Genomic DNA, 20,535 nt, shown 5'->3' on the forward strand with positions numbered 1-20,535 from the left:
GGCAGACCCCCACATCCGAAGCCAAATCCCTTTTGTTGATCATTCTTAATTTCGGTTAGTGATTTACGTGTTTTGTTCTTGATTTCGACATGCGAATTACATGTTGATCTGGATTGATAGGATCGAATGCATAGTATTGAATGGGTTGAATGATATTAATTTGATCAGGATTCGAAAACAGATTAACATGCCAATAGTGTTTGATTATGTGATATGTTATGCTAATCGACTGGATGATATACGTATATATGTTAGATAGTTGAACCGAATGATGATTATGTTTACATGACATAAAGATGATGATTCGGATTGGTTGATGATTGATTCTGTAACCGTTAAATGATTTCTGGGAATGATAGTAACTGTCGTAGATGATCTTTGTGCCCTCTGTGTAACGTAACTGATGAAATGTGCTTGTTAATCGATAACATGATAGGATGGATTAGGGTTTTGTGGTAACTGTCTATGAATGAAAACTGTTGTGACCGAAAGATACTTGCTACTCGAAACATAGCTGTTGTGACCGAAAGATGCTTGTCCTTCGAACCATAGTGGTGTTGACCGAAGGATAGCATTGACCGAACCATAGTAGTGTTGACCGAAGGATAGCTTTGACCGAAAGATAGTGTGTTGACCGAAACATAACCTGTGTGTCGAAGGATAACTATGTCGAAACATAGCTGATGTGTCGAAAGATAACCATGAATCGTAAGATGATAACTGTGTATCGAAAGACGTGTCGAAACATAATTGTGATAGTTGTGATAATTGTTAGACCGAAGGATGAGCAATGTATCGAAGGATGGGTAATGTGAATCGAATGATAGTTGATGATTAAGTGTGAAATAATACGTGTTGTGCCGATATGCAAACTGACTGTTATGTGAACATTAAATTGCATGCGTATCATTGTGAACATGAACTGATTTGTTATACGTGCATACAATAGGACGTGATTAATTACTTGTGAGTGCATAACCTAGCATACCGAGCAAACCAAGGTGAGTTCACACTCTTACCAAGGCATGGGATTCCCGGGGTGTTGGGAATGGGATTGAAAGGATAAGGATGAATAGATACACTACTGACACTATGACTAGACTACCATATTACTATCCTCGGTTGTGAAGGATACTTATACTGATCACTATCCTCGGTTGTGAAGGATACCTATACTGATCACTATCCTCGGTTGTGAAGGATACATACACTGATCACTATCCTCGGATGTGCAGGATACTTTACTTATATTGATCACTATCCTCGGTTGTGAAGGATACCTATAGTTACGAGTAGTCTAGTGGTTATACAACGTGGAACACCACCACCAATAGAACATACAATCGGCCCAGTAGAGCCACCTGTTACAAACGAACTTACTATTACGCATTTACTTTCTGTGAACTCGCTCAACTAGTTTGTTGATCATTCTGTTACATGCCTTGCAGATCGTTAGGTACTTGGAGCTTGCACTGGAGAAGCGGGTCGTTGTGGACAAGGATCGTGGCTTTCTGTTGAACTATTATGACACTTAAAATTGTTAACTACTACTGGATTATTTACTATGCTTCCGCTACATTTTGAAACTATGGTTTTGTTTGAACACCTTTCGTGTTGAATGGATGGTTTACTTTTATTTTACTTGATATTAATTGCATGTTCAATATGATTGGTGGCTTGATCCTGGTCAGTCACGCTCCCAAGCGGTGATACTCCGCGTGTGGATTTTGGGGGTGTGACAATTTATACTTACCGACCGGTGTTTATCCACATCACGACACATTCCCGTATCAAGGTATGCACGAGAATTCATCTTACCGGTGAATATACCGATTATCATCTGTTTGACCGTATAAAGATGTGAGATACTCACTTATTTTGATTTGAAAACAAGCCCTATGTGATAGAATTACTTATTGATGAGGAACTTGATTTTCATATGCATGAGGGCACAGGAGCAAGTCCATGAACAGGTCAGTACTTTTGTACAGCAGAGAGACGAACTTGACTCCCGGATAAATGTGATATTTTATCACTTATTTGTTTGGACATGTGATTGTTTATCACTTATTGAGGTCGAATGCAGTATGTACACGTATGTATAGTATCATGGAAGATCTAGACTTGCGTCCCCGTTATTTTTCGGTAAAAGATACAACCATGATACCCAGATGATAAGCAGCATAAAGACCGAATATCTCAGAACCTCGGCAATCTCTCAAACGAAATTTCGGTACTAAGACCATATGCCAATGAATGGTTCCCACCTGGTCTTCAGTCGATTAAGATTTATATCACCTTGCACACTTTAAAATGATTGTGAGCCTACCGATACATCTTATATAGAGCTGCTTATCGTATTTCATTTAAGGTTCAGTTTGAAGAGGATTCGACAGACCACTGATTTACTATCATATTCTCTTTTCTCGCCAGGAAACTCAATTTTGATTTTCTATTGTTTTTGTGTTTTTGAAATTTTTCGATGTTTTTGGATTTTTAAAATTTTGGATTTACTCCCCCTAAAATCAACAAACTAAGATAAAATTTAAAAGACACAAAGATATTTACAAAAACGATTTCCCGATGTCGGTTAACTCATGTTTTACCTCAATGCCGTTTACCAAAATTAAGTTTTAATCAGAAAAGATTTATCGAATTTTGGAAAAATCAGTTGGCACGTCGGTAAGCGGTGTGGACCATGACAACATTGACGAGTTTCATAGTGAAACAATCATGTGTGAGGTGATATTCGAGTTCAACGTGTCAGGTCAAAGAGTGCTGTACGAGATAATAATAATTAAAAAAAGCAGCTTAAATATCGAAAAGCATAGGAGAGATTAGAAATTCAAAACTGTATCCTGCAACTGTTTCGTGCATTGCCAGGAATCTGAGCGCTCTCCTTAACTAGATATCCACCCGGTGTGGATTTCAAAGTCGATTTTGTAGCTACTAAAAAAATCTCTTCACAGCAACACGATCAAAAACCTTTGGTTCCGGCTGGTCTTCCACATTGCACCAGCGAAGGTCTTTGTCTTTCTCTTGAGAAGTAGTGTGCGGTTGTTCAATCCACGCCAAGGCATCCGCACACCTGGTTGGTTTGTTCAACGAACACATTTTCTCCAATCACACCGCGAAGAAATGTACACTGCACGTTCATCTTGTTGATTTTGAACTTCAGACGTGCTGCAGGTGCATACATTCTGATTTGAATCTATCCCGGGGACCCGATCAAAGCCTTTAACAATCACACTTTGAAATGATTTTTCATTTTGTCGAAGTTATTACTTTCTTTCAACAGACAACTCTGTTTCCCCTTTCTTTTTCTCTCCATCAAAGGCAACAGTTTCTTTTGTCGCCTATCTTATGCAAGGGCGCTCCACTATCAACAATCCTATGACTATTAATAGTTCCTCCTGGAACTTCCTGCACGCTCGCTCAGAGATTAGTTGGAGAGGGGGACCCAAGCCTTCATAGACTTGGGTTTCCCCTGAGAATCAAGAAATGTAATTTCAATTTCTTGAAGATTTTCAAACACAGCACCTCCCCCTGAAGTTTCACCCGATTTAGGTTTCCAAGTTTGTTTTTGTTTACCAGATTGAGTTTTGTAAACAGATTTTGAAACTTCTGGTTTTAATGGTTGTGAAGAACTTGGTTCCTTTTTGACCGGTTTGACTTCAGATTTTAAGGCCTTTTCAACAGCTTTGATGTTTTGACATCGTTGTTTCGTTTCTTGTTCCTTAACAGTTCTTTTATCATGTTTTGGTGAAACGGGACGACGTTGAGGGTGAACTTTTTCAGGTGGTGCTCTTTCAACAAAATTTGGTTTGGGCAAGTTTGTGCAGTCTTTAATGATGTGCCCAAACTTCCCACATTTAAAACACGTTCTCCTTTCAACAAACTTAGGAGAATTTGATCGACGACCTGACGTAGAAGTTGCAGACCCAGAGGTACTAGCTTCACACCCGTTTGTGTGTTGGGTGTAATTGTTATCACTGTTACGTTTCAAAATGTTGACTTTTTGTACAAAATTGATATTTGATTTATTTTCAAAAGTCTCCACTTTATCAGTACATTTGGAGGCCACAAACTTAACGTCTTTTGCTTTCTTCTTGTAACGAGCTCCTTTTGAATCAACCATAGCCTTTGGCTTTGGAGCTCGTTGTTTTTGTTTACCCTTAAAAGCAATTGGTTGTTGCTTTGTCGGTGATTTATGTTTTCCAAATTGTTTTTTGATTTCGGCTTTTGGAATTGGATCACATTGAGTTACAATGACTCCTGGAATTGTCTTTCCCAAAAACTTGTTTGTAGTATCTTCAAACACTTTGTCAATCAAAGATTGATTGACGTTTTTGATTGGAAAATCTTTGTTTGAATAAATTTTACTATCACCGACCAAAGTATACAACACGTTATCACTTTTAACAGCAGACACACTTTCCTGGTCATTCTTGACATCTTTGACAGCTTTGACAGGATCTATCACTTGCTTGGCAACAGGTTGCATAGTAGGAGTGGGAGGATCACACAGAATATGATTCTCAATTGGAATTTCTACTCCTTTCGTCTCATCAAGTGATTCATCCTGGTCACTTACATCTGATTCATCATCTGAAGAACCATAGTCCTCGATGGTTGGAGGACTTTGATTTGAAGCACATGATGACTTTTCTTTGTTATCAGATGAGCCCTCCGATGAATTGTCCGGTCTAAACCCTAGGCCAGTAGTAACTTCCTCATAATCAAGAGGCACACTGGGTTCATACCGAGGCATATCCTCTTCATCGGGCATTTTGGTATAGTTGTGTCTCAAAGGGGGTGGACACGCCTTATACCCTACGCCTTTTCTTTTCCCTTTCAGTTTTTGAACGTCTATGATGTGATCGAGCACAAATCGGGAGTTAGAATAACTCTCCAACTTTTGCTTGATAGCATCATGCTCGCATTTGGCAATGGCTAACTCCGTTTTGGTTTCCTCAACAATGTTAATGTAATCGTTAATACTAACTTGTTTATGATAAACAACTTTGTTCAATTCGGAAACACTTTTCTTTAGGGTTTCAATTACAGATTTAAAATCCTTTTCGTTTCTAGTTAACGCCATGTTTGCCTCTTTGCATTTAGACAATTCAATAACCAAACTTTGATTATGACTATGAACCGTTTCAGATTCACGTTTCAATTTAGCACACTCAAGTTTCATATCAGCACAATCACTACAGATGCTAGGAGTTTCAGATTTTACCTGACTCGTAGAGGCTGAGACATTTGCCATAAAGGCAGTTTGACAAGAAAAAGATCCATCTTCAGTGAGAATCTTCTCCATTTCTTCTGATGTAACATCAGCTTTCTTGTTCAAGTCAGATTTCTCGTTAGCATCATTCGACAAATTATCAGCTTCAGAATCCATTCCCTCCTTCACGTCCGATTCTGAACTGTAATCACTCACACCTGAGCCATCTTCATCAGTACTGCCACTATATCCTGAACTGTCATCATTTCCCGAAGATTCACCATCATTGACATTCTTGACAATTTCAGCGTAAAACGCAGTTCTTGTTTGATCACTGTTTCCCAACTGTATGGCCGGACCACAATCGACACTTGGATCGAATTGAGGTTGTGTTGTGGAAACTTGAGGTTGAGGTTGGGGTTTAGGGAGCCAGGCACTCGGATCGAGTTGAGGTTTTGAAAGGGCGTGAGCTTGAGCAATAACATGCGGTGGAGGTAGATAGGCACGTGGATCGAAAACCGGAGGTGGAGCTGATTGTGGAGACGGAAAAGAGCTTGTATTCGACATAAACGCAGTTTGTAACTTCGGTTGTTGAGCTGAACTGGAATTAGCTAACTGGTTAAAACCTGCAAGATACATTTCGGTGTTTTGAGTAGGTGCAATCCTTTTAGCTTTCCGAATTTCCTCTTCGTTCTTGTGCTCCAACTTCTGAATGAATTCATAGATATTAACATTGACAGTATCTAGAACGCCCGTATGCTTTAAAAGCTCAATGAATGGGCTCCACTTTGGAGGTAGAGCATCAGCAAACCGTACTACCATTTCTTGTTGAGATACAAGAACACCAAAATAATACATTTCACACATCAAATGATAATAACGAGTAGTTATATCATTTAGGGTTTCATTCTCTAAGAAATGAAATGATTCGAATTTCTTCTTCAACAGATCATGACGTGTCTTTCTAGTAGCTGCATATCCTTCTCCTTTCGCTACCACAAGATTCTGTATGTTTTGATTGTGATTCGACACCATTGCCCATTGACTTGAACTTATTGACTGTTGTTGCTTAGGTATTGTACTCGTCATATATTCGGCCATCGACATCTGTTTTAGATCTGGTTGTGGATCCGTACTCCAATCCCATGGGCTAGTGCAACTCATATTTGATGTATGTATGTGAAAAAAAATGATCACTCTCTTGAAAACAGACTGTTATCACACTTTTGCAAGTCTTCTGTTAAAAATCTATAAGCATCTCGACGAAACTGATTGATTAGGTCCGACGAAACTGGATTCTGATTTGATGATGACGAAACAGATTGGTTGTCTTGTTCGACGAAACACTGTTTGTTTTTGTGTGATGACGAATCAGAAAGATGATGTGTTGAAGACGACGAAACTGGTTGTTGTTGACTTGCGACGAAACAGGAATAATAATCAGGTCGATGAAACACGTTTGAACTTTGCTGATCGACGAAAGTAAATCTGATCGACGAAAGTAAATCTGGTAAGCCCAATTTATAATGAAACCCAATTCAATGTTAAGCCCAATGATCAAAAATTCGGCCCAAGACAAAACAAACAAACAAGTGTGTTTTCGGCAAAGGGATTTGAGCCCAGAACTGATTTCGGCCCACAACTGATTTCGGCTGGAGTGAACTGATTTTGTCTGGAGTGAAGATGGGTGATTTCGTGAGGATAAGTGGATCCCAGAGAACTAGTGATTTCGTTGACAACAGCTTGATATATTTGACCAGGTGATTTCGTTGACTAGATGTTTGATTTCATGCACTAGTGATTTCGATTTCGTTGACAATAAGAACCAGACAACAAAATATTTTCTACAACCTTATCCTGACACAAGGACTTCTTTTGTCAAACCACCTTACTGAAACATATTTCTTTTTCAAATACTCATCATTATGTTTGTGTACATCTTTTTCAAACAATCAATATAATATTTAACAACAACAATAATATAATCACAAATCAGATCAAACAAAAATAATATTCAAGAATAGTTTGAAGATGTGATGAACTGGATGAAGATTCTGGCCAAACTTTCACCGGAGAAATTTTCCGAACACTATTTTGCTTAAAAGTTTCAACAAAAACCCACTAGTAACATGTAAACATTCAAACAAACAAGGTTTTTGAACAAACTTTTAGCAAAACAATAGGATGAACACTGATTTTAGTGACTTTTTCCAGAAAATATATATATTTTTAAAGAACAAAATCTGAAAAATCACTAAAAACCACTTGATAAAAACCCAAACTTGTTTGGTTTTAAACAAGGGTACGAGCCATAGCTCTGATACCAATTGTAGGTCCCGTTTTTCTCGGAGGATCCGATACGTAACCTATCCTTGTTTATCACAAACGCTATCACGGGTGCGGAATCCCCGTAAAGGTGCAAACCAAACAAACGTAAAGCGAGTAGCACAAACAAATAATCAAAGATTCACTTGGATTAAAAAGACGAGAACATTCACAAACATATACACACAATGTTTGTCGATAAACTCTCAGGTTTCAATATGCTCTCATCCACTCTCAGTGTGTGTGTTTACAGTGTTCGCTCTCAAATCTATTCAGACTTGTCTTTTTTGTGCTCTAGATGTTTCTGTTTGTTGTGAGTGTTTATATAGTGAAGCCATGACGAAATCAAGTGGCCCATGAAATCACATTGACGAAATCCATCATCATTGACGAAATCCAGTGATTTCGTCACTAGGGGATTTCATCACAAGGTGTTTTCACCACAAGGTGATTTCACCACAAGGGATTTCATCACCCAGGGTGTTTTCGTCACTTTGATGTGATTGGGCCTTGTCATGTTAACTGGGCTTCTATAATGGACTTTGACATCTTGGGCTTAGGCCAAACAAACAGACAGACAAACATAATCAACACAAACTATAATCTAATATGCAAACTGCACACACGCAGTTGCATTTACATCAAACGTTACGAAGTCAATCGCATACCGAGTCAAGACAGGAGGTTGTCTTGACTTCGACCTTCACTTCGTAGCCGAGTCGAACCGAGCCGAGCCGTATCCACATAATATGTATCAACACCAAGAAAAAGACGACCCATAACGGTGCGACCAATGACTCGGGCCAAGATGGCCCAATTGCCTCCACATCTGCTTTGAAGGGTATTCAAATTGGTTAACTTAATCGGAACCAACAGCCTTAAAAATGTAGTGATTCATGGAGTATGATATTATAGTAATTTCTAAGTTAGGCTAGTCTTGAACCTGGTTTTGCTACGGTGTGATTATAGTAAGTAATCCTCATGTAAAGGATTAAGCATACTTTGTTTTCTCTTTTGTTCATCCTTGAATTTTCTTTTTTTGTTTCATCTCATAACTAAATAGATCCCATAGAACTAAAATCTTTTTATGTTTGGGGAAGAAAAGGGTTCAAGTTGCACTTAAAATATGGCATTGTCAATTGAACTCAATTAAGTACCAACATCATCAGGGGCGGAGCTAATGTATCAACTCAGCCTCCGTACCATTTTCGTAGTGTGAAAATATGATAAGAAGTTTTTTTAGCCTAAAAAGTTAATTTTGCCTAAGTATGATAAGAAGTTTTCTTAGCCTTTAATTTTTTTTGAATGACAAATTTCTTTTATTCCTTGCTATCTGTGGGACTTGAACCCAATACCTGCCCCTCCCAAAGTGTTTAAATGTTTTGTCTTTGCCAATGGACCAACACCCAATTTGTAGCCTTTCATTATTTCTGGAAACCTGTTTCTCCTGTAATCGTATTTCGCTTCGAACCATTGTAATCCGAGACTTCGATCGTAATAAACCGATTATTTCATAAGAATTATGCATTTTTATTTATACATGTTCATACAATTAATTCATATATACATTTGTTACATAATTCATGATTCTCATAAACGTATGTTTAACTTGCAAACAACTATTGTGTATACGTGATTTTAAACGTTCAATATATGCAAATACTTGGTTATTCAATTACAAGACTTAATTCTATGCTTCTACACTTGATTAATACCTAAATACAAGTTATCAATACATACCTTAAATACCTTATTTATGTGCCATATACCAACACAAAGGACCAATATTGCCAAAAAATGAAACTTGTCTCGGTGAACCAAGGCCGCGAGACGCGACCCGGTTGGGGTCACCCTCCGCGACACGTGGCTTGGGTCGATCCGCAGCCAAGTGGGTTCAGCTCACGGATTGGTCATTGTTTAGCCTCCAACTCCCACCTAATTGCAATTAATTCATTTCTAACCAGTAACCCTAATCCCCCACTATATATAGACCCATTCTAACTCTCTTTTCCACTTTCCAAACCTCTCTAACACTCTCAAATTCTCACTAAAACTCTCCAAAATATTCAAATTTGAGCAGAAAGTTCTAAGGTTTCAAAGTGAGTTCTAGTTGACTTCCTCATCCATTTTCTTCTTGTTTCTTCTTCCATTTCACTTGGATGACCTCTAGGAAGGTTTTCACAAGTTTTCCATGGCAACCTAAGGTGAAACCTCACCATATTTGAGGTCTAAAGTGAGTTATATTTTCTGTTTTGTTCATTATTCTTGTAACTTCATTTTCTTGCTAAAAACTTGGTGGAATCTTGTACCCACCAAGCTCACAACTTATCCTATAGTTGTGGGTTTGTGTTGAGGTGAGGTGATTTCCATCAAGTTATGAGTTCAAAGCTCTTTACTTTTCAGTTCATACATATCATAATCCAAGTGTTGAAAACAAGCATGATTCATCATCTTCCGTATGATGAACTTGTGACTTGTGAAGTGTGAACCATGGGAGCTTTGGCTTTCCAATCTAGTTCCACTCCTTCACTTGTGAACTTTGTGTATGAACACTCAAGTGACTTCCTAGTATCAAAGTAACCAGGGGCGCAGGATTTAAGGGGCGGGGAGGGGCGCCCGACCCCCCGAACTTTTCGGTCAGTAGTGTTATATGTGTACGTTTCATATAGGATTTTGTAGGTATATACGTTTTCGACCCCCCGGTTTTATAAAAAAATAGGTATATACGTTTTCGACCCCCAGGTTTTAATTTTTTTTATTTATATAGCCCAAATAAAATATTTAATTAGCCTAAATCATTATATTTTGTAGAATACTAGAATGTATATTATATAACTCAAATCAAATCATTATATAGCCCAACTTAAAAGCCCACCCTATAAAAAAAAAACCAAATTTGTTTGTTTTGTTATTAGATTATGCTATGGGGAAGAATAAAATGATAACTTCTTTTTTAATGTTCGAGAACGTTTTTTATTTGATATTAATGTTTGACCCGATCTGATCCGAATCGAATCACCATCGTCCGACCCGAACATACACCTCGAAACTACGCGATAGAATTTTTTTTAGGTCTGTTCCCTTCCGACCCCCCGAACTTTTTTTCCAAGCTTCGCCACTGAAAGTAACATAACCCCGCCTAGCCTCCGACACTTAGTTAACTCTTTCCATGTATTTGTGGTTCACCCGGGTTAGGATTTACTTGGTCACTTGAGCATGCATTAGTTAATTTTTAATTCTTGTTATTCATAACCCTTCGAATCATCCTTGTGATGATTTGTGTAGTGGTGTATCATACAAAGAGGTTAAATCCTCCATGCTTGACTTATATGACAATCTATGATGGACTTAGTTTTAGGATAATATTATAACTAAAAATATACATATACATAAGAACATGGCTGAATTTATGATGGTAATAAGGTCATGATTATTCGTCATAAACTTAGGCTATTATATCTACGAATCTAAGACTCTCGTTATTGATTCTAATGGGCAAACTAGAACCCATGAAATCACACATAACTTAGTGTCAAGAAACGAGTACTTAGACTAGATAATACTTGTATACTTATATACTTTTCGTACTTTGAATTTCAATCCGAATCTTCCGTTAAATTCCATTACTTACACACCTTCGTTTCCCCATGTAAGGTGACTTTGGTGTTCCATCCTCCAACTTACAAAACTCTTCATGGGATTTCAAATGAAGCTTTACAAAACCGTGAGTACACTTGACCCTTTTTACGCTTTAACGCATTTTTTGGGCGTAACATGTTTTTACTTATTAAAATACACAATTCACACTAACTTATCCAATCACTCAATCCACCAAACATGTTATTCATTATGCTTAGGTTGTTTATGCTAGAATACATACATGCACTCTATTTGTCATTAACTTAGCTAGCCCACCTTAACAAATATAGCGCTATAGGAGTAGCACGCCGCCCGTCGGGGTATTATTAAGTTTGTATGCTTTACGGTCTTGTTCACTTCGGTGGCGAGGGATGCACATTATTCTTGTGGGCACTCGGGTTTGACTTTTATTTATGCATGCTAGTTCAACCTTGTATATAAATTGTCATGTTGGTGTGACAATCTTTTATACTTGTGCTATGTAATTAAACTTGTGTACTCACCAATGCTTTTTATGTTGCACTATATTTTTAAACATGTTACAGGTTGATGATGATCATGATAAAATCTAGTAGGGATGACTTTAGAAACTCATAATGAAATGCTAGATTTGTTATCTTATTTTGATTAAACTTGTTGTATTTTGAATTTCCAAATGTTGTACTTTGATTTCCATGTTGTACTTGACAATTTTGTTATGAAATGAAATCGGTTTTGAATTAAGTATTGTCACAAATAGTGGTATGTGTGATAAGCAATGTATTTCGTCTCACTTCGATGTTTCTGTCATCGGTTGGGATGTGACAGAGATAAAAGGGGGAAACACTGAACATAACCACGAACTTTGTGAGGACCTGTCGGCCCACGCATTTGTGCGAAGGTTTACTCCAGACGAATAAATACTGATCGAGCAGCTGACAGCTCAAAACATGGAGCCGCGTGATGAAACAATGTCTAACCAGAGGGTTAAGTCACTAGTCTCGTCAAGTAGTGTTAATCCCTTCTTTCCTTGATCAATGACCGGGTCGTCCTCTGACCTGTCTCCTGCACAAGGGAACACACAGTGACTCGTAACAAGGAGGATGGGGTGGGGGTGGTCTTGTTACCACTCTCCGGCGTGAGAATCAGTATTTGCTTGGCGGCGCGTACGTGACCATCATCGCCCGTTCATTGGGCCGTTTACCGAAGGCGGACCCACAGTTACTGCCGCCCATAGCGCCGACGCGGATGGGTTTTCAGACGTTTGGGGGATGAAACTGATTAAGAGGTTCGACGTCCTCAACGAGCGGTTTAAAACCCGCGGAGGTCTCATATGGGTTCCGCCAGACCTACCGGATCAGTTCAATCTAGTCTATCCTCCGCCAGATGTTGCAGCGGTCGTGCAGGACCCTCCGGTGGATTTAGACGAACCAGCGATGCCACAACCGTCACCACCTCCTGGGGCACCCCAGTTTCCACGGCACGTTATTCCAAGTCATGCCCCGGAGCTGCAACATATCCGCATTTACGAGCCGACGTTGACACGCTTATGGATTTTGTGGGTTGGTTGATTCGGGAGGTGCAGGATAGACGAGAGAGGGGGGGTTACCTGCCATACCGCTCCCACTATCTCGAGCACCACATCATCAGTAGTAGCCGCAGCAGCCAGATCCAGATTCGGACTCGGACCCGGAGGCATAGACCAGCTGCATGTACATATTTTAGTATTTAGTGTTCAGTTGTAGTTTATATTTTTGTTATGGATGTAAAAACTTATCTTATATATGTCATATTTAAGTTTGTTTTTAGTTAGTCGGTTACTTAATGATTGTTTATCTTAAATTGATATTTCGTAATAATGTAATAAATGTTGAGAATATAATATGGAAACAATATAATTTTTAAAAGGTTAAATAATATCTAAACGATATAATATTTGAATTCGGTTATTAAGATGTTGAAAACAGTATAACATTTAAACAATATAATAGTTTAATAGTTTAATGGTAGGGTGATATTTGAAAAAATAAAATGTTAAAAACAATATAATATCTAAACGATCGAATATATTTAAAGGGCCGATCTTGAAAACGGTAAAATTAATTATACAAAACATAAAACTTTTCTTTAAAAACACACATTTTTTCACTCAAAAAATCATCAACCTCCAAAAACCATCAAATTAACCCATCAAAACACCCATTTTTTCACTAAAAAACACCCAACTCCTAGACATCTCGTCTAGGCCTAGACGGGGTGTCTAGACCCCTCAAACTTTGTGCCTGGCATCTCACTCAGAGCCTCTTGAATTCAGCGCCTAGACGCCCCGTATAGCCCTAGACGAGACGTCTAGGGTACCAAAGGTGTCCAAATAGGCAGGGAATAGATTGAGCCTTGATAAATTTAATATGTTAATTATTAAAGAAGGGTATTGAATTTAATTGAAATATATAAACAATATTTAGTAAGTTTTTAAAGGTGTATTTAGTATTTTGAGTTTCATTTGATTTTTTTTTGACAGGTGAACTTCACAACAAACGGCTAATTAACACCCGCAAGACGCAGGCCCGTCACCACTCATTACCAGGACTATGTTGTCTTAACCAGGCCTACGCCTGGTCGAGAGGGGCGTTACGCTGTCACCAAGAAAATTTCCAGCCTCCTGCCACATGACAGGAGTTGCACCCTCCACAAGAGCCGACCCTCTGGAGTAAATGCACTGCACTGTAGTAGAAAACTCGGGTGAAATCAAAGGTCGAATCTGAGTCCATCCCCATCATTTTCAATGCATGAAGCAACTGGGGTGGAATCATTTGCTTCATTTGATTTTATATGAATTTAAAAAGTTTCTAGGCACGTATTAAATTCTTCCTCTTATTACCCACGATATTTTGCTTGTTTTTTTTTTTTCTAAAAGGACCACCATGACATGGCATTAATAGCACCATTAATTGTTATTTTGTCACGATAGTGTGATATCGAGGGTCTAATCACAAGTGGGAACGATGGGCTAAACTCATTACTCATGTTGTTGATAAAACAATATATAATAATAATATACTATCCACATGATACCAAATTTGTAACTTTGTGTAGATCGATTGAACGTAATCCATGGCGGGTGGTGAAGGTGAAGGCACCTCATTAGAGTTTACACCCACATGGGTTGTCGCTGCCGTCTGTACAGTTATCGTCGGGATCTCTCTTGCTGTCGAACGTCTACTACATTACACCGGCAAGGTCTGTTGTTCCTCTTTAGCCTTTTCATTTTGGTTTATGACTGATTGATTATTTGGGGTAATGTAGTGAAGTTGTTCTTGTTGAACCTTTTTTTGTGCAGAAACTAAAGGAGTCAGGTCAAAAGCCTCTCTATGAAGCCTTGCAAAAGATCAAAGAAGGTATTCTATAGATATATATCTGTCAAACTTTTTTATTATATGCTGCAAGAAACTACCTCATTTGTGGGCTTCATACGCATGTTTGTTTCTTAGTTTAGATATTTTGTGAGAGCAATCAAGCAATTTTTTACTAAAACTATTATGATTAGAAAAGTGACTACAAAGAAATGATGAATATGTCCGTTGGTTATCTGAAGCTATTTAATTTGTAGGTGATCCGTCGGTGAATTCTTTACCTATGTCACCGAAAATGCTTTGATTTGTTGTGTTTGTAATATTAAGTTAATTAATCTTTGATATTTTGTGTGTAGAGTTGATGCTTTTGGGGTTTATTTCCCTTTTATTAACTGTTTCCCAATCAAGACTTGTCAAGATTTGTGTAAAGGAGAGTATAATGAAACACCTTCTTCCATGCTCGTTGAGTCATAAAAAAGAAGCCTCAAGTAATAAAGGTTACGAGGCAACGTCTCATATTCGCCATTTACTTGCGGAAGAAGCAACGACTTTGGGTTATTGTGCTTCAAAGGTAACAAAACAGCTTGTGGCAAAACTAGCGACAACGTCCATTTCGATGGCAAAACAGCTGCCCCATATATGACTGTTTCGTTTTGGTCACAAAATGGGCTTAAAATTAATTATAAAATCACTTCCTAAATCTAATATTCAGTTTTTTAATGGTTCGTAAAATTACCCCCCCCCCCCCCCCTTCAAAAAAAAAGGTAAACCGAAGTTAAAAATTTGTATTTGGTCGCAAAAACTGAACTAAAGTATAACTTAAAACTAAAGATAATTATGGTAAATAAAGAACACTAAACGGTTTAACTATTGCGGATCCGTTGTGGTAGTTTTACAACGATGGTTTTCACGACCTTCATTTTCGGCTTTTCGCTTACAAATCGATCGTAAATCAGTTTTTGTGACCGGTTTACGACCATAATATTAAATACACTTTCATGTTTTTACAGAACAAAGTCCCGCTCCTATCTCTTGAGGCATTGCATCATCTCCACATATTTATTTTTGTCCTAGCTGTTGTGCACGTGGCATTTTCTGTCCTTACTGTTGTATTTGGAGTGGCTAAGGTTCGGTATAATTTAACAACAATTTATTTATTTATTCTCTTTTTTTATCTATTTGTTTTATCACCGGTATATATCTATATTATTGTCACGGATTAGATACGGGAATGGAAGCATTGGGAAGAATCTATCACAAAAGATAACTTTGACCATTCAAAAGGTAATTAAGGGTCATGTGTTTCGGTTTAATTAGTTTTGATGAAAGTTTTAGTCCAAACTAGCACCTATAGTTTTGGTAAATAACAACAAATCAAACAAACCGGGTCGACTGGACAGGCCAGTTTTACCGGTTTGACGTTTAATGGTACAGTTTTGATGGTTTAATGGTTTGAACCGGTTGTTTTAGTTTATTTTACAAAACCGTTACTTTGTATTCAAAACCTTTAAATATAAAGAAAATGTTCAAACTTTATTCAAAACCTTAAAATAGAAAAATTATGTTCAAACATAATGTTACACAACGTAAATTTCTTATATGTAATATAGATATTTCTAGTGTGCTATAGTTTAAGTATGGTGTTGCTATAGTTTTTTTAATTAAAAAAAATTAACATGTAATGTGACTACCAGTGCCTGCGTTCCTCGCAACATCACGCATTCGCACGTGCACCTCTTTAATACATACATAACTAAATATATTGGTTGTCATATCTAACCCATTAATAAACATGTTGTGTTCAAGTTAATATGTTTAGGTAAACAGGTCATGTCCGAGTTGACATGGTAAACCCGTTTATACAACCCACCAACTTGATTAACACGTTTACAACTTCATTACTATCCCTTTGACATGTTTAGATAAACAAATTAAATGGGTCATTATTTTGGCTATATGATTTTAATTTGTGCGGGTTATGGTTGATGTTTATGACATAAATAAAAATATGAGTCTTGTTCAGATTGAACAATTCAGCTCACCGTCACACCCCTTTATCAAACCTTTAGGATTGAAAACGTTAAAAAAAAAAAAAAAAAAAAAAAAAAAAAAAAAAAAAACCTCTTGTAACTGGTAAATAATTTCTCCAAAATTTACACGAATTAACGAGTTTAATGTCTTACCTTTCTAATTATTTTTCATCGATATAACGTGCAGTTTTAAAGCATAAAGTCACACGCGTTAAAGATCATGACTTTATTAAGGACCGTTTCGTTGGCATGGGCAAACGTTCAGCCATTCGAGGCTGGCTGGTAACTCACCTTGCTGTAAAATTAACCTTCTTTCACAAAACGGTCGCAAATGTACATTTATACATTTTCAATGGTCGAAACTCTCGTTGCAACTAATTTTGCGACCAAACCTTTTTGCTACCAACTTTAGCGACCCGAATTTCCACCTCAACACATATACCAACCTTGCAACCGGAGTTTTTGGTGATCCACATTGCAACTAGAGTGGCGACCGAAATCTTTAATGACATAATTTGCGACGATAATATTTTATGATCAAATATCCAAAACTGTGATGGCAACTTTTTGCATCCGAATGACTGAACTTTTGTGACTAACTTTTGTCGCTGTCCTTTTGTTGACTATATTTTTTAATGAACATTACAGCGTTCTTTTTTCAAGCAATTCTATGGATCTGTCACCAAGTCAGATTATGTAGCATTGCGTTTGGGATTTATTATGGTAAGGATCTAAATCAAAGAATATATATATATATAGTTTTCACAAAAAGCCCATTTGTCTTATTTTGTCCCTTTTTTTTGTTACTTTTGTAGACCCATTGCAAGGCAAACCCGAAGTTCAATTTTCACAAATACATGATCCGAGCGCTAGAAGATGATTTTAAAAAAGTGGTTGGAATCAGGCAAGGGTTTTCTTTACTTTCAAAAGAAAAAATATCAATTTAAATGTCGTCTTCCTCCTGTTCAAACCGCGGGGGTGTAATAAATACTGTACATCGGGATTAAAAAAGGGTAGTTGCATGGTACCCCTGACCGCGGAAGGGATCTCCCTTCCCAGTTCACCACCCGACAAGGATCCCTGGCGGCAAATACCCATAGCCATCAAAGAGGGGTAAGAAACATGTTTCGAACCCGAGACCTCGAGTGTCCTCGGTCCGGCTTTAAAGCGGGTGTCGGTGGCCACCAAAGTGGCACTAATGGGAATTGAACTTGGGTCTTCATTGGAGAACCCAAGTCACTCCACCACTAGGCCACTTGTGGTGGTTTGTACATCTGGATTAAGTCCTCTAAAGTCTAAACGACTGTAGTACGTGTAATAAATATTGTAACTTAGGGTTAAGCTCGTTAGGGTTTTAGGACAGGTTAGGTTATATAAATATTTACCACAACAACAATTTGCCTTTGGTATTAGATTTAAGACCTTTTATTTTCCAAATTCATTAAGTTTAGTAGATTCTTTCACAATTTATATCCACAGTTTTATAGTGCAATAATCTTTATATTGTAAGATTATATTCACCAAGAATTTGTAACACCGCGTAATATGATTTTTGACCCTTTTGAAGTTAAAATGCCTCAGTCAAAAGTATTTGAGAAGTATCATTTTATGGGTTCATTTGAATTAAGGATTTTTATGTTTGTCTAATTTGTTGCAGTTGGTATCTTTGGCTATTTGTGGTCGTATTCTTGTTGATGAACGTTAACGGTATGTGAGGGCGTTTTATCTTTCCGACCATTTCTCAAAGTTGTTAAAATCTTTTCTTGCGCTTCGCTTCAAAGGTTGTGTGACTAAAACAAAAATTACAAATAGACGGGTTCAAAGTCGTCCAAAATGTATTTCCAATGTATAAAACCTTTAAATCATTATAATAAATAAACAATTATTTTAACTAATATAATACTGCGATTGTACTTATATTAACACACTAATTAAATTTATATATAAAAATCTTCAATTTTTGGACAATGTTTTTTCGGGTTAACCCGACCCGTCACTCTAAAATCACCCATTTCTACTCATTACTCAAGTCTTAACCCATTAATATTGGGGAAATTTACGAAAACGTCAGTTGACCAATCGTGTTTTCAAATTTGTCACGTTCCTGCGTCCGTGGACGGATCTCTGAGCATGGGATGAGTCGGCGTATCATGTTGAAGAGTCCATGTCCATCCGAAGCGTCGGTGGACTCTTCTGAAGCGTCGGTGGACTCTTCCGAAGCGTCGGTGGACTCTTCCGAAGCGTCGGTGGACTCTTCCGAAGGAGCGTGATACATAGACTCTTCAACATGATAAGCCGACTCATCCCATGATCAGAGGTCCGTCCACGGACGCAGGAGCGTGACAAATTCGAAAACATGGTTGGTCAACTAACATTTTTGTAATTTTCCCTTAATATTGTTATAGCACAAAGTCAAATAATCAATTATCACAATTCTTTTAATTATTTAAGCAGCCTGTTGATCACCACATCTTTGATATTCTGCAGGTTTGCATGTATACTTCTGGATATCTTTCATCCCTTTCTTTGTAAGTACCAAAACTCATAGCTTACCATTAGTCAATTACAAACTTTCATCATCAACTTTTTTTATAAATTTATTTTTTTACCAGCTTCTACTTGCTGTGGGAACAAAGCTGGAACACATCATAATCCAGTTAGCTCAAGAGGTTGCTGAAAAACATGTAGCTATAGAAGGAGAATTAGTCGTGCATCCGTCAGATGATCATTTTTGGTTTCGACGCCCCAAAGTTGTGCTTTTTTTCATACATTTTATCCTCTTTCAAAATGCATTTGAGATCGCATTCATCTTCTGGATTTGGGTATGTTTTCTTTTCGTCTACGTAAGCATATTAAGATACGCAGAAATCAATATTGAGTTATGCGCATCACATTGCTTTTCAATTTGATGACAGGTTCAATATGGTTTTGATTCATGCATAATGGGGAAAGTCGCTTACATTATTCCGCGGTTAATCATCGGGTAAATACTTGTTATGTGAACATTTTTTGTACACATATGTATGCTCAATGGGTCTTCGGCCCGACGCAAAAAAAGCCCACAATAGGTCTTGGGCCCGACTCATAAAAGCCCACAATCAGTCTTGTGCACACCCCATATTAATTGGGACCGTCGGGCCCAAATCATAAATTTTTTGAAGGGAAGGAATGGGCCTTGTCTTGGACTGGATTTTGTGGGCTGAGCCTCACCACAATTGCATAAACTTTGGTTTTATTTCAGGTTGTTTATACAGGTTTTGTGTAGTTATAGCACTCTACCACTTTATGCTCTTGTGACACAGGTATTTCATTTCAAATAAAATCTTTTTCATTTCAAATGTTGTAATTTTTTTAACAAATTGTGATTCATTTCATGACCAAATTCTAGATGGGAACACATTTCAAGAAGTCAATATTTGATGAGCATATACAGGCCAAAGTTGTGGGTTGGGCTCTACACGCCAAGAAAAAGACGGCCCATAGCGGTGGGACCAACGACTCGGGCCAAGATGGCCCAGCTACCTCTAGCTCTGCTGCCACATCTGCTTTTAAGGGTATTCAACTAAGTCAAATTAATCAGAACCAACAGTCTTAAAAAATGTAGTGATTCATGGAGTATATGATATATTGATAGTAGCTGCAAAATAAGGTCAATCTTGAGCCTAGTTTTGTTATGTTTGTGATTTGTGGACCGGCCCGACTAGTTTTAATAACCGGATGATGTCATATATAATTTAAAATGTAAACTTATAAATATATAAGGAACTTAAATATTTTTAACAACACTTTATTGTTGTTGTTGTTGTTGTTGTTGTTGTTGTTGTTGTTGTTGGATAGATTTGTAATAGTAATAAAGTATGAAGCCATTTAATAAACAATATATTTGAAGTTTAAATTAAGTAGGAAATAAATTTTTAAATGATATTTGGAAGAAAAATATATGAAAATGAAATTTGGTCCGACCACCCGATAGCCGTCT

General features: G+C 37.5%; 1 protein-coding gene across 1 annotated transcript; it reads left to right on the forward strand.

Moving 5' to 3' along the window:
• The first annotated feature begins 14,137 nt into the window (after window positions 1-14,137).
• Window positions 14,138-20,346, forward strand: LOC110870331 (MLO-like protein 1). Its single transcript, XM_022119519.2, has 14 exons — window positions 14,138-14,413; window positions 14,514-14,571; window positions 14,883-15,097; window positions 15,537-15,653; window positions 15,750-15,810; window positions 16,744-16,838; window positions 17,205-17,279; window positions 17,372-17,460; window positions 18,214-18,263; window positions 19,044-19,084; window positions 19,169-19,378; window positions 19,472-19,539; window positions 19,798-19,858; window positions 19,945-20,346. The coding sequence occupies exons 1-14, from the start codon at window positions 14,288-14,290 to the stop codon at window positions 20,149-20,151; spliced, it is 1,473 nt and encodes a 490-aa protein (XP_021975211.1). The 5' UTR covers window positions 14,138-14,287; the 3' UTR covers window positions 20,152-20,346.
• Window positions 20,347-20,535: the final 189 nt, after the last annotated feature.

This window comes from Helianthus annuus, chromosome 1, assembly GCF_002127325.2.
Source record: "Helianthus annuus cultivar XRQ/B chromosome 1, HanXRQr2.0-SUNRISE, whole genome shotgun sequence".
NCBI lineage: Eukaryota > Viridiplantae > Streptophyta > Magnoliopsida > Asterales > Asteraceae > Helianthus > Helianthus annuus.

Excerpts from the sequence above, each read along its gene's own strand:
- LOC110870331 (XM_022119519.2), top strand. The coding sequence starts at position 14,288 with ATGGCGGGTGGTGAAGGTGAAGGCACCTCATTAGAGTTTACACCCACA. Across the intron at positions 15,654-15,749 it reads TTGTATTTGGAGTGGCTAAG|ATACGGGAATGGAAGCATTG; the intron begins GTTCGGTATAAT and ends GTCACGGATTAG. Across the intron at positions 17,280-17,371 it reads TGCGTTTGGGATTTATTATG|ACCCATTGCAAGGCAAACCC; the intron begins GTAAGGATCTAA and ends TTACTTTTGTAG.